The 15,057-nt window shown below is 38.6% G+C and overlaps 1 protein-coding gene across 1 annotated transcript in view; it reads left to right on the top strand.

The window, feature by feature from the left end:
• The first annotated feature begins 103 nt into the window (after positions 1–103).
• BLOC1S5 (biogenesis of lysosomal organelles complex 1 subunit 5) overlaps positions 104–15,057 on the top strand; it is a 34,331-nt gene continuing 19,377 nt past the window's right edge. Inside the window, exons 1-2 of the mRNA XM_079147538.1 lie at positions 104–233; positions 4,165–4,247. Of these exons, the coding sequence (XP_079003664.1) occupies positions 122–233; positions 4,165–4,247 (195 nt within the window). The 5' untranslated portion in view covers positions 104–121. The remainder of the gene's footprint in view (positions 234–4,164; positions 4,248–15,057) is intronic.

Raw genomic sequence — 15,057 nt, 5'->3', positions numbered from 1 at the left:
GTACCGCCCACTGAGTAAACTCAACTCCGACGCCTTTGGATGACGCAAAACGTGCGCGCTCTTCAAAAATCGGACCGCACGGGTTTGCGCAGGCGCAGCCAGGTGGGCGGAGCCAGTCGGAATGAGTGGCGGAGGGACAGAGGCCCCTGTGGGTGGTGAGGTCGCCCCGGTCGGCGGCGTCAAGAAGAGGGACTCGCTGGGGACTGCGGGCTCAGCACACCTCATTATCAAGGGTACGGAGTGGCAGGGCTGTCTACCCTGATATATCCCAGTGCAGCCCACCTTGCAGGCTGCGCCCTCTGACCCGGGCCGCGCCCCAGGCAGAACCCAGCTCCGGGCGGGCGCGCGTGCGTTTGAGCGGGGTGGGCGGGAGTGAGCAGTGGTTGGTCCCCGCCTGTTTCTCCGCGCCAGCCGCTTTCCGGGATCCTGCCAACCCACTTGCTGTTGCTCCTGGCTTTCTTCCGCCGAAGCCCTCAACCATCAGGCCTGCCCACTGCCTTCTCCCCAAGCTCAGCAACCCAAAGAAGGGCAGTTATGTCGGAGAGCCTATGCGACCGACCTGTAACGCAATGGGCGCCGCACTTGGGAAGAGTTTGCGTCCCCAGGCGGTCACTTAGGAGTTGTGTAACTTCGGGTCATTGCCGAACCTCGCTCTCCGACCCTGTCTGGTCCTGGGTCAGGCCAGGAGTAAATGACACCAGCAGAAGCGTCCTGAGGCAGTGTTGCACAGGGATTCAGGTCAAATGACATTTACGTACAGTCTTAGTGAAATACGACTTGCAATTGTTTTATGGTTATTGGTAAAATAAAAAATGAATTTTATCATCCTCACAGTTTTAAAGTGTATAATTCAGTAACTTCATTCACATTGTGCTACCACTGTACATCCAGAGAACTGTTGTCGCCTGGTAAAACTGACACAGCATCTATTTCATAGTAATTTCCATCTCCTCCTCTCCTCTCCCAGCACCTATCAACCACCATTCTAGTACTTTCTGTGAATTTGTCTAACTCATATGAGTGGAATCATAAGGTATTTGTACTTCATTATAATACCCTCAGTGTTCCTCCATGTTGTAGCACGTATCATAATTTTCTTTTTAAGGCTGAATATTAGTCCTTTGTGATTTCGAGTAATGCTGCCATGGACTTGAATGTACATATATCTTTTCGAGGCTCTGCTTTCACTACTTTGAGTTTATACCCAAAAATGGTCTCTCTGGATCTTACAGTAATTCTCTTATCAATTTTTTGAGGAACTGACATACTGTGTTCCACGTATTTTACCTCTTCACCAGTACAAGGTTTCCAATTTCTCCACATCCTTAACAACACTTGTTACTCTGTCTTTGGTAGTAGCCAGTCTGATGGTTATAAGATGGTGTTTCACTGTGGTTTCAATTTGCATTTCCCTAATATTTAGTAATGATAGACATCTTTTCATGTACTTGTTGGCCATTTATATATCTTCTTTAGAGAAATGTCTATTCAAGTCCTTTACTCATTTTTAATTGTTAGTTTTGTTATTGTTGTTGAGTTGTAGTTCTTTACATGTTCTGGGTCTTAACTCCCTTGAAAAGCAGTTTGCATATATTTTCTCCCAATTTGTGGGTTGCTTTTCATTCTGTTGATTGTGTGCTTTGATGTACAGTACAGAATTTTTAAAATTTTGAGGTAGCACTTTTTTATATTATTTGTATCTATTTATTTATTTTTGTTACTGGGAGTTGAACCCAGAGTTGCTTAACCACTGAGCCGCATCCCCCCACCCCCCGCCCTTTTTGTTTTTTATTTTAAGTGAGGGTTTGGCTAAGTTGCCAAGGCTTTTTTTGAATTGTAATCCTCCTGACTCAGCCTCACAAGACACTGGGATTATAGGCATGGGCCAGAGCCCCTAGCAGTTTTTGTTTTTTGTTTGTTTTTTTGTTTTTTAGGAAAGATAATTCAGTCCTATATTATGTTCTAAGACAGCAGATCTTAAGTGTTCTCTCCACAGGAGGAAAATGGTAATTATACATGTGAAACAGTGAATGTGTTAATTAGCTTAAGTGTGGTAATCATTTCACAATGTATGTCTATCAAATCATCACTTTGTTACACCTTAAATATATATGATTTTTGTTGTCAACTTATACCCAAATAAAGTTGGGGGATAAGAGAGGAAATATTAAAGTTGAGAGGGAAGAAAAAAAGAATTCCAGGAAAGCCCCCCACACCTTGATTTTTGCAGTGATGGGTGTAGACCTCTGGACCTCGAATATACTAGGCAAGCCCTTCATCACTGAGTTACCCCCACCCCGCTTCATTTCTCTTATGAGACCAGTCAGTCTTTCATTTTGAAAATAATTTCTAGTCCATCTTATTTTAAGACTATCAGGGGCTGGGGAGATAACTCAGTAGAGTGCTTGCCTTGCAAGCACAAGGCCCTGGGTTCCATCCCCAGCACCACCAAAAAAAAAAAAAGATTATCAGGTATATGTTGAATGTTAACTGCTGCATTCCAGTGAATGTGTAAATAGATATTTCAGTACTTGTGTTCTGGGTCTGTGAGAGAGGCCAGCAAATGGTTGGGAGTAGGAGGAGAGGACTGGGAAACAGGGGAGGCTTCTGGAAAATGTGTGGTCTGAGTCTTAGAGAACACAATGCTGGGAGTTGAGAAAAAAGAGGATGAGTCCTGGGGACAGTTTGGAACAACATGAGCCATGCATGGAGTTCCAAAACAGGATAGTGGGTTTGGGAAGCTACAGATACTGCTTCAGTGTGAGGGGTGAGGCTAGGGGAAATCAGACCACAGAGGATTTCTTGCATTTTTAAGGAAAATGAAATTTTTCTTGAATAGCAGGAAACTGTGGAGCAATATTAAACAACCATGTGGTTGGATTTGTTTTTTAAATATAGCACTTAGGTAGTTACAACCATCCTCATAGAATTCAGTTAATTGCCGAAACAAACTTGGAACCCGAAATCAATATTGGTGGTGATTTCATGGTCATTTGCAATGTCCGAGTTCCAGTCACCTGATTTGCACATTTCCCAGCTGAGGTCAAACAAAGTGATGCTCTACTTTTTGTCTCAGCTGTAGTATTGTAAGCAAGTGTCTTTTTCCACTTTCAGTCTTGTGCCTTATTTTTCACAATTCGAGACTTTTTATAGGTGCTTTCTCTGTTTAAAATGGCCTCCCAAAATAGAGAATGATTAATAAGTATAGGAATGCAACTGGATTTTAGGACTAACTTCTAGCATCCTATAGCACAGCAGGATAACCTATTGAATATTTCGGAAAATTACTAGAGATTTCAAATGGTTGAGGTGAGAGTTATACTAATTAATCTGATAAATGATATGAATGATACATATTTTTATTTGGATATTCGGTTTCTCCAGGAATCTTGTATCTTAATATCTTAAACTATTTGTTACTAAGAAGAATGAGTAGACTCACCAAAAACTCTGAAAATTCATAACTTTTTTCTTAACTACAACTTTTTCAGACCTAACAAAAAGTAAAGATACTTATAATGAACACTTACCACCCACCTTATTAAATCATTAAAAGTCCCGCTGTGCACCTCACTTTAATTACATTCATGGACTTCTCTCCTTAAGGTAAACCACTATCCTGAATTTGGTGTTTATCATTCTTCTGAATATATTTTTATTACTTCTGTGTCTGAAGTATCGTTTTACATATCTTTAAAGTTTGTGTAGGTGCATTTAATCCTTCTGAAACTTGCTTTTTGTTCAACATTACATCTGTGAGATTTGTTCATATTGATAGATGTAACTCATATTCATTTTTTACTTGGTCATTTGTAGTATCCCACTGTGTGAATGTGTTTAGAATGCTCTCTTTTTAATTTTTTTAATAGTACAACCATGCATAGTAAATAATTACAAATGCCTTATTCATTTTTGCAAGATTTTTTTCTTGGAGGTATATCTTGGCATGAAATTGTCTTCAATTTTATTAGATATTGCCAAGTTGCTCTCAGAAGTTGTATCAGTTTACACATCCACTGGCAGTGGATGAGATTTCTTCCTAATACATGGTCAGAAATGGATTTTTAACCTACCTTTATTTGTGGGAAAGGGCAAGAGTAAAACAAGCTAGAGATTATGCCATTTAGCATTGATTAACTCAGAATTTCATTTTATCTTTTTTAGATCTTGGAGAAATTCATTCAAGGCTTTTGGATCACAGACCAGTTATTCAAGGTGAAACTCGTTATTTTGTAAAAGAATTTGAAGTGAGTACCTAAAGCTTATTTTGTAAAAATACTCCCCTACTTGTTAACATGGTAATATACAGAAGTGAAATTCCCTAGTTTTAAAATCTGATTATATTTCAAAGGTTTACAAAATATGCAAAGTGGAAATTATTATTATTCTATACAAAGAAGTAAAAATATTTTAGTGGGACAAGGAATTGCTGGGGATTGAACCCAGGGCCTGGTGCATGCTAGGCAAGTACTCTACCACTGGTCTATATAACTAACCCCAAAATCTTATTTTTGCACTTGGATGAGTGCAAGACCAGACAGCAAGAGACTCAGGTTTAAATTCTGATGCTTATACTAAAATATTCAATGCCTGTTGCATGCAGGTTTTTTATCCACAAAATGAGAACAAAATTTTAGGGATTGATGAGTCTGAATTTTCCAGCTTGTTTTATAGAAAGTGAAAATTTTTCTGTAGCCGGGCATGGTGGCACACGCCTGTAATCCCAGTGACTCTGGGGGCTGAAGCAGGGAAATTGCAGCTTCAGCAACTTAGCAAGGCCCTAAGCAACTTAGTGAGACCCTGTTTCAAAATAAAAAGGACTGGGATGTATCTCAGTAGTAAAGCCCCTCTGGGTTCCATCTCCAGTACCAAAATATAATTTTTTTCTAGAAAGAAATATTTGTAGAGATTTTTTTTTTTTTTCTCAGTTGGAGCATCAGCACCCACTCACACACTCAAGTTGAAATTGAAAATTCCCTTGAAGGCCCATGTTTAGTGGGTAAGTCTTCTAGATGTTACTGCATCTAGGAATTCCAGTTCCTTCTGACTGGTGTGCGTGCTTTGTCAACTGAGTCAGATCCAGTGTTTGCCCTGCTACCAAAGTGATGTAACATTATTTTACTTTTTAAAAGCCTTTGATAAGCTACAGGGTGAAGTCCAAGCATCCTATTATGACCTGCCTACCCTCCTAGCTTTACTGCTTCCCACTGTTTACCTTGTATTCTGGGTACCAGCAACATGCTGTCTTGTTCTTGTTAGTTTTGCTCATGTATAATTGATTCATTGTGTGTTAAATAGTAACTTCCCAAGCTACTGTTGGGTAGATGGTAAATGGCATTACACTAATTTTGTGATTCTGTGTAAATTGGGGTTCTCTTTTCAAATAATACTTCAAGTAGGGTATCTAAACCTGCCTAAAAGAGACCCTTTAATAAACCCTTGAAACTACAGAAAGCCTGTGTTACTGAGCACTCCAGATAAGACAGAACTATAGCATTAGATAAACATTTCTTAGTTCAGCAGACTCTGTAACTCAAAAACTGCATTTCTTGCCTTCCTTCACAAAATCATGAAGATTAAAGTTGTGTGAGTGTGTGTTCTGTACACATGTATGTGCATGGGTGTATCTTAGAATATTGTGTGGCACCTAGGAATAACCATCAGTTATTTTCATTGTATTTCAGGAAAAGAATAAGGTAGGACCTCCAGAAAGTTATCTTGAGATTGTTCTTTGCATGCTGTGTAAAGATTACCATCAATTCCTTAGTGAGAATATAATAGAAATTTCTATAGAAACTTGCTATGATTCCTTTGCAGTGTGGTATATAAATATGTTTAAAGAATTACATTGAATATTTCAGGTAGGGATTGTGGATTTAGTTATTCTTAAATGTGGGAAGTATAGTTGACTCAGCAACTACACTATCAAATTTACCTCCAAAACATACTTTAACTCTTCCTGTCTAGCCCTCTCACCTCTACCCCTGCTCTCACCCAGCCTACCAGCAACTGTCCCGTGACACCTGCCATAGACTTCTTCCTGGTTTTCCTGCTTTCAGCATTAGTGGGTATTTTCCACACAGTAGCCAAATGATGTTGTATCTGACTCCCAAGACCTTTCTTCATACCTGGAGTAAGTCCAGCTTCTTAGCTCTGCTCAAAACTCCTGGGTGATCATGGACTCCGGCTTGTCTTTCATACCTTATTGCACACAGCTCTGCTTCTACAACATGTTCTTCCTTTCTTTAACACATCATGATTGTCTCTGCTCTCACAATTCTATCTTTCTACAATGCTCTTCTCCATTTTTTATTCAGCTTGCTCCTTTTTGTTTAGATTGCAGGTTAAATGTCACTTGGTCCCTTACTTCACAGCAGTCCCTGAGGCATTCCATCCTGTCACCCTCTGTGATGATCTGTACAGCACCATGCTTGTTTTTTAATTCCATGTTATAAATTACCCCAAGTTTAGTAGCTTTTAAAACATTGCCCATTTATTAGCTTAGAGTTCTCTAGGTCAGAAATGTGGGCACAGCATGGCTAGGACCTCAGCTCAGGTTCTCACAAAGCTAAAATCAAGGCAGTAGCTAGGCAATATTCTCATTTTGAGTTCAGAGTTCTCTAGCAGACTGACATGATTATAGAGGAACTCAGTTCCTCAGCTTCCAGAGGACACTCATGATCCTTGCCACATGGCCCCTTCCATATGCAAAGCCAGAAGTGAAGAGTCTGTCTCTCAGGAAATTTTTCTCATGCTTCAAATCTTTCTGACCAGGAAGAGCTCAGTCCCTATTAACAACTCACCTGGCAAGGCAGGCTCACTGAAGGTAATCTCTCTTAAAGCACCTGATTTGATTCCTTAATTACACTCAGAATCCCTCCACCACAGCACTTAGAGTTTCATTAACTGTGTGTGTGCCTAGGGGTGGCGATCTAGGGACCATTTAAAATTTTGTCTGCCACAAGCACTTATCATTCTTATTTACTAATTTATTGCCTATCTTCTCTCTCTAGAATGTAGGTACCATGAGAGTAGGGGCGTCTTTCATATTCTTGTTTGTGTGTAAAATTTTTAAAACATTGTCTGGTGCATTTTAGGTGCTTAATATGATTTTTAAAAAGAGCTTGAATTTAAGTTTGGGTTTTCTTGACATTCAGTGTGCCCTTTCTTATAAGTCATCTTTTTGTTATTCTGGTCAATTTGAAATACTAAGTAGTTTTTATTAAAATAATATTTATAACTAAAACCCTAAAGATCCAGTTTATATTAAAAGAATAGGATTTTGGAATTGGGTTGGTTTCTGTAATCCAACCCCTTCACCAGAGTTGGACAGCAAAAAGTGAAAAGTTGAAGAGCTAATCAATTAGTGTCTGAGTTGTCCTTAGGGTACAAGTGGCATTATATTTCTTTTGGTGATCTATGTTAGTGTAAAATAGGACTGTAAAAATAAAGATGAAAGAAGTGTTACTTTTATGCTTTCGAATATGTTGCATTCAAGATGGCTTTTGTAGAAGCCAACACCTGTTTAACTGAGCTGGAAGATAGCTGCCAAGAGAAAATAGGCATGTTTTTGAGAAGAGATGCATTATCTGCTATGTTAGTTTTTCCTCACGTGAAAAATACCTGAGAAGAACAACCTAACGGAAGAAAGATTTATTTTGAATCACAATTTCAGAGGTTTCAGTCCATAGTTGACTGGTTCCATTACTTTGGGCCTGAAGTAAGGCAGAGTAAAACTGCTCTCCTTCTGACCCCTGGGAAGCAGAAAGGGGGTGGGGTGGTGGTGGGCGGGGGAAGGCTGTGGATAAAAAACACACTTCAGGGCGTGCCCCAGTAACCTGCTAATTCCTCCAGCGAGGCTTTACCTCCTGCATTTTCTACCACCTCCCCAAAGGATCATCAGCTATGAATCAGTCACTACATTAACCCATTGATGAAGTCAGAGCCCTCATAATTTAGTAGTTATTTCCCCAGAGATCCATCTCTGAATCTTGCTGCATTGGGTACCAAGCCTTCAATGTATGAGCCTTTGGGGGACATTCCACACCCAAACCACAGCACCTTCATTCTGCACTATTAATCCTTCAAAATCTTTTTGAAGAAGAGGCACTATAGAAGGGTAGGAAGAATATAGCTCTTAGAACTTGACATGTCTGGATCCAAATCCTGGTATCCCTCTTAGTCGTTATGGCACTTGGTTTACAAGGCTCAATTTCCTCATCATTAAAATGAGAACAACAATAGATACTACAGAAGTTTTTAGTTTTTATGAGTATTCGATGATATATCATTTTTTAAAAATCCTGGTATATGGGTGTTAGACAACTATAGGTGTTTCAAACTATTATTAAGAGAAAGATTGTAGTACAAACAAAAATGTGTTAATTCAGAATTTGCAATAACTTAAGTGAGTTTAGGTCCAGTTTTTATTATCTCAAGGGAAAATAAGGCTTACCTGAGCTGATGCATAAGCACTGTCTTAGAAGATGTTTACTGAAGAATAAAACTTTCACATTGTCTGTAATGGACACAAGCTATTCTATAGAGTCCAGAAAAATTGTATTGAGTATTTATTTGTGTGAAACATATTGTCAGGACCTAAAGATACATTTCTAACTGGACAGGCATACCCATCTTATATTGCCTTGAAGAAGGGTCTCTGTCATTAACGAATGGTCTTCGAAGGGCTCAGAAGTACCTGATCAGCTGTGTTTGAGTGCTCTTCTTGATCCGGGCTATTTACGTAATTGCTTCCCCATTTGGTCTTTCCCAGGCTTAGAGTAGCATAAAAATTTTCCTACATACAGGGCTCAGGTCCCTTTTCTATTTGTTATCTTCTCACATTTCCCCTTAAATTAGAAGGGAAAAAGCTGAGAGGCTTCAGATTTGCATATATATCTGCATTATTTACACATTTTTGAAAACTATTTTGGCCCCACCAATAACATCCTGTATTTAATAAAAGTGTCCTTTGCTCAGAGTGGCCTGGTGGGACCAGATGCGTTGATGAAGTGGAGCTGCCAGTGCTTCCTGCAGGTTTCATCTTCTCTCTGCCACTTAAATGTAGTTCACTTTAAGAAAAGTTGACTAGCATTTAAAACTAAAGTTGTTTCTGTATTTAAGAAGATTTAATGCATATGGCAAGTTCTCTTTTCTGTATTAGAATTTTATTTGTAGAAGGAGGAAATAAGTGCCACATGGTGGCAGCATTACTTAAATGATTGAAGTCTGGTCGTGTGGGCTCTCCTTGCGTTTTCTGTAGTGTTGGGTGAGAGTTGGTGGTCTTGCTCCTGACTCTCCCCACTCGGTTCCCACAAAAATTATGGACAGAGGTTCCTTTCAGGTGGAATCTGTGAGTCGAGGTGCCGTCACCTTTCTAACTGGAGAGGACACATCATGGCCTTTCTTATGTGGAGCCCAGGAAAGACACGTTAGTCCATGAGTATTTGTGAAGCGCATATGGGATAGTCCTGGTCAAGTCCCATTGTAGTTTTTAGCAAACCCCATTCACCTAGTGCTTTACTGAATAGTTATTGAATATCTAGGCATATCAGTAAGAATGTGTGTAGTTGTTATTAACAGCTGAAAAACAGAGGCTTTTTAAGAGGTAAGGCGTACGACTTGAAATTAGACTGACCCCCTTCCTTCTAAAAATAGAGGAAAACTAACTTCAGTTAAACCTGCACAGGAGTCAAATTCCATAGAAATTTATTAAAAGATAAAGAGCGGAATAGTGTCCTTCAAGGAAATAAAATAAGAAAAATTATTACCATGGAAGATAAAAAACTATAACCTGATATTTCAAAATGAGCTTGAAGAACATAAGGAAATTTTGGAAGTGAGGAAAGAATGATGACATAAGTCAGAAAAACTATTGAAATGATTGGATAAAATAGAACAGGAAAATAAAACATGAGGTGAATGAATTCAGGCAAAAGAAATTTTAGAAGTATTTTAGAATTGAAAACTAAACAAGAAAGAAGACAGGAATGAATGAACAAAATGCTAGTCCTTAAGTGAAATTGAAAATAGAAAGGTTTAAAATTGAAGAGAAAGGGATAAAGAGATGAGGACTCAAGAGGAAGGAATGTTCCTTGATGATAAATTCAGACCATCCAAGATTATGTGTGATAATGAGCTCCTGGAGAAGAAAACCAAAGCAATGTAAAGGACAAATGTAAAAACAAGAATTCAAGAAAACTTTCCTATATTAACAGTACAGTTGGAATCGTGTTAAAGGCACTCTACTTTCTGTGAAGATTAACTAGGTATAACCAACACTGAGACATTTTCGGATAAAACTGTTGGATTTTATAGAAGAAAATTCTCTGGGCATCCAGAAAAAGTGGCTAAATCCCTTATGAGAGGAAGAAAAGTAGATTGTTAACAAATTTATATGTGTTGTGCTAAAAGACGGTGGAGTAACAATGGGGGATTTTGTATTTAGCCAAACTGACTCTCAGACATAAGAGAGTGAAGGTCCTGCAAGGACTCTGGAAATACTGTTCAAAAGATCATTTCCAACACAGTGAATTTCAGACAACCAAAAACAATTGGTAAGCTTTAAAGATATGATGAGCTATAGAATTTAATACTAAAGAGTGTATAAGAGGGACAGTGTGACATGTAGTGACTCCGTGTTCTGACCATGAAGATACATCATAACTGTCAGCAAATGGAAGGAGATGAAAAGGTGTGTGAAAAGTAGGATTCCTTTCTGATGCCTTATGAATATTAACTGAAAATAAAAAGACACTGTATTAGTCAACTTCTCAACGCTGTGAGAAAAAAAAAAATACCTGAGAAAAACAACTTAAAGGAAAGATTTATTTTGGCTTACTCTTTCAGAGGTTTTTGTTCACAGTCACTTACTTATGTTTTTGCCAGTGGTAAGGCAGAACGTGGTGGCAGGGAGCACATGGTGATAAAGAGCTCCTCACCTCCTATCAGCCTGGGAGCAGAGAAAAAGGGACAACCAGGGACTGGGAGAAAATGCCTTTCAAAAGCACCCCCCCCACCACCACCGGGCTGGGGAGATAGCTCAGTTGGTAGAGTGTTTGCCTTGCAAGCACAAGGCCCTGGGTTCGATCCTCAGCACCGCAAAAAAAAAAAAAAAAAAAAAAAAAAAAAGCACACCCCCAGTGACAAGTGAGGCGCCATTGCCTAGAGTTTCTACCACCTTCCAATAGCAGGGATCAGACCTTCCACACATGAGCCTTGGAAAAGTCATTTAAAGCCCAACCCATAACAGGCACTATTTCAAATTAGATCCTGAGAGATAAGGAAAGGCTAGAGAAAGAAAAGATTTATGAAAACAAAGATGCTGACTTTTAAAAATACAGTCTCCACTTAAAGCGGTTCAGTTTAGGATTTTTCACCTTTATGATGGCATGGAAGTGATACACAATCAGTGGAAACCATCTTTCAAATATTTTGAATTGGATCCGTTCCCAGGTTAGTGACATGAGGTCCAGTCCTCTCTTGCCATGTGGCCAGTATTGCAAGCCATAGCTCTCAGTCAGTCACACAGTCATGAAAGGAAACAAACAGTACTCAGAAGCATATGTGTTAAGCTAGGATGTTGGTAGGTTAGGTGTATTAAGTGCATGTGTATACATTGTGTGTCTGTGCTTATGAATTTGACTCTTGAAATGATAAGCAACTGTGCATCAGTTTCTTTTAGAAAGAAAGAACTTTTTATACATATATATGTGTGTGTGTGTGTATATACACTTACATATATGTGTGTACACATTCACACACGTGGTATGTGGATGTATAGCCTTACACTTAAACAACAGTGGTCGGGTATGTTTTTAAAAATAGTTACCTGAAGAGTACAAAGGGCAGAAAGGATAGAGATAGAAGCTAAGCGTCTTTGAATTTGTTTTGTTTCATAGATGTAGTTTTGGAGCCATATAAATATTTTACATAATTTAAACAAAATTAAATTTTAAGGAGCAGTCCCAAAACATTCAATTAAATGTAAAGAAGCAAATCTGTTTCTGGATGATAGTTACACAGAAATTATTCCAAATAATGTTAAAACTCAGTGATTTGATTATCACTCTTTCTTTACTTCTCTCTTTCATTCTTTAGTTCTCTTTCTTTCTTTCTTTTTTTTTTTTTTTTTTTTTTTTCTTGTACTGTGTATTGAACTCAGGGGCACCTAATCACATCCTGAGCCCCTTTAAGTTGCTTAAGGCTTATTAAGTTTCTGAGGCTGGCTTTGAACTTGTAATTGTCCTGCCTCAGCCTTCTAAGCCTCTGGGATTACAGGTGTGCAACACCATGCTTGGCTTAGTAATATACTTTCAAAACACATAAGATTTTAAGAAATCTTAAGTGGTTTTCAGTAATCATTTTGTTAATGCTAGTATTAGTATTTTTATTTGATCAAATCAATGATAAGTAAATGAGTAATTGGGTTAGTGTTTTGAAAACCGGAAAGCAACAGTTGAGACAAAGGAAAATCATTTAAAATTCTGTAGTCCTGGGGAGTACTGTGCCACATCCTGTAATCCCAGCTACTTGGGAAGCTGAGGCAGGAAGTTTGGTCATAAGTTTGAGGTCAGCCTTGGCCATTTAGGGAGACCCTATCTCAAAAAAAAAATTAAAAAGGGCTGGGGATGTAACTCCATGGTAGAGTGTCCCTGCGTTTAATCCTCAGTACTGGGAGGAAAAAAAATATTTTAGTCCTGACTTTAATTTGACTATCAATATGACCACATGATACATCTTTTCTTTCTTTTCTTTTCTTTCCTTTTTCTTTTTCTTTTTCTTTGTCTTTGTCTTTGTCTCATAGTTCCTAGCCTTGTCTACTGGAAGGTTAGAAATAATGACCAACCCAGTAGCAGTGAGCAGCCCTTGTGCTCAGAAACTGAATTCCAACTCTTGGTGCAGGCGTGGTGGTTAGAGACCTGCTGATTCTGGAGCAGAAGTACAGGATGAGTATGGAGCATTAGGTTATACCAGAAAGTAAAGAGTTGACAGAGAACCCTGGAATTATAAAGCCTCCCAGAGCCAATTTGAAGAGACTTCCACCAGACAAAGCAGTATTGAAATAGGTTGGAAAATCCCAAGTAGCTTTAAATCTATAGGATGCATATAAACAAAAACTCTTTCTATTCACCCTTAGAGAATACTAAGGGCTTAGCTGTTATTTTTTAAATTGGAAGTGAAGGTGGTGGGGGGTTGGAATCAAGGGATTTTTTTTGTTTTTGGTTTGTTTTGTTTTTTCCTTTCATTTGTGGACATTCCTTAGAGTAACTAAATAATGGAGGAAGGGCAGTTTCTCTTTCATAGAAGTAGCCCTGCTGATAAATGAGGACCAAATGCCAACATCCTGTTGAGAGTGCATAACCCGCCTCTGAAAAATTCATACAAACAAAAAATAAAACAAAATCCTGAATCTGTTTGGACCTTTAGTTCTAACTATTAATTTACAGGAAAGGGAAGAGACAACGGAGTATGTTAAATTAAACCACAGGGATTCATTCATTAAAAAACAGACTATGGGAAATTATGCAGAACAAATGACTCACTTTATTTTAACAAACCACAAGGAAAAAATATGATAGAGAAGAAATCTGTAGATTAAAAAGCACTTAAGAAATGTTAACCAGTTGCAATATATGAATCTTAATTTAGGATTTGTTTCAAACAAATGGAGGGATGAGAAGAACATTTATAGGACATTTGAGGGAATGTGAGTATACTTGGATATTTAATGATATTAAAGAATTGTTGACTTTGTGTACAGTATAGTGTGTGTGTGTGTGTCTGTCTGTGAGAGAGGGGATGTGTGTCTTATATTTCTTTTCCTAAGAGGAACCTTTATCTTATAAAGACATGTTGAAATATTTACAGTGAAATGACACAGTACCTGGGATTTTCTTCAAAATGTTCCAGGGGGCATCAGTGAAGTATTAGAAAGGGGACAAAAATCAGTCATGAGTAGAAAATTGTTGAAGCTAGTTGATAAGTACTTGAGGGTTCATTATATTATCCTCTCTCAACTTTTATTAGTTTTTAATTTTTCATTATGGGAAAATTAGAAAAAGTAAAAAACTGACCATGACTGTTTCATAGGAATGACTAAAAATAAAACAATAATCCCAGTAATAGAACTTACTATTTTCTTACAGTTAAGTTTACCACCCTTTTTAAATGAACTTTTTTTTTTTGTATTAATTTTGGATTTGCAGAGATAGTACAGAGTTTATCCTTCACCCAGTTTTGCCCATTACTGATGTCTTATATTACCATGCCACATTTGAAGAAACTAAAGAAACCAACATTGGCACGTCGCTGTTAATGAAACACCAGACTGTATTTGGATTTCACGAGTTTTTCCATTACTGCCTTCTTTCTGTTCTGGTATTTTATCCAGGGTACCACCTTGCATTTAATTATCATGTCTCCCTAGACTTCTTGGCCTGAGACTGTTCATCAGTCTTTTTGTTTTTCTTGACCTTGACAGTCTTGTACTAACCAGGTATCCTATAGAATGCCTTCCAGTCTGGGTTTGTCTGATTTTGTCTCGTGATTAGGCTATCGAGGGAAGAAAACCACAGAATTGAAGTTCCCTTCCCATAGCACCACATAGGACTGCATACTATCAACATGATTCCACTGATCACATGAACCTTCATGGCTCAGTTGAAGTCACATCAGCCAGGTTTCTCCTCACTATAAATAAAGTGAAGGATTTCCCCTTTCCCTTATCTGTTCTTTCAAAGCATGTCACTAAGTCAGCCTGTGCTCAAGTTGGGTGGGGAAGGTGGTTGAGCTCTACTTTCTGGAGGGGAATGTATCAGGATCCCCAAGACTCTCCCCAGGCTATGATGCATTACAAGAACTCAGGGGACTCAGCAACGGTTGTATTTGTGGCTGTGCTTTATTATGGCAAAAGGATACACAGCAAAGCCCATGAAGGGAAGAGGTGTTGGGAGAAGATTGGAGGAAACCAGGCAGAAACTTCAGGACTTCTCTCCCAGTCACAAGGATATGGCTGACTCCCAGCAACAGGCTGTGACAACAATGCAGAGTGCATTC

Source organism: Sciurus vulgaris (assembly GCF_902686455.1).
Source record: "Sciurus vulgaris genome assembly, chromosome: 7".
NCBI classification, from domain to species: Eukaryota; Metazoa; Chordata; class Mammalia; order Rodentia; family Sciuridae; genus Sciurus; species Sciurus vulgaris.
This window is presented reverse-complemented; position numbering and strand designations above follow the sequence as displayed.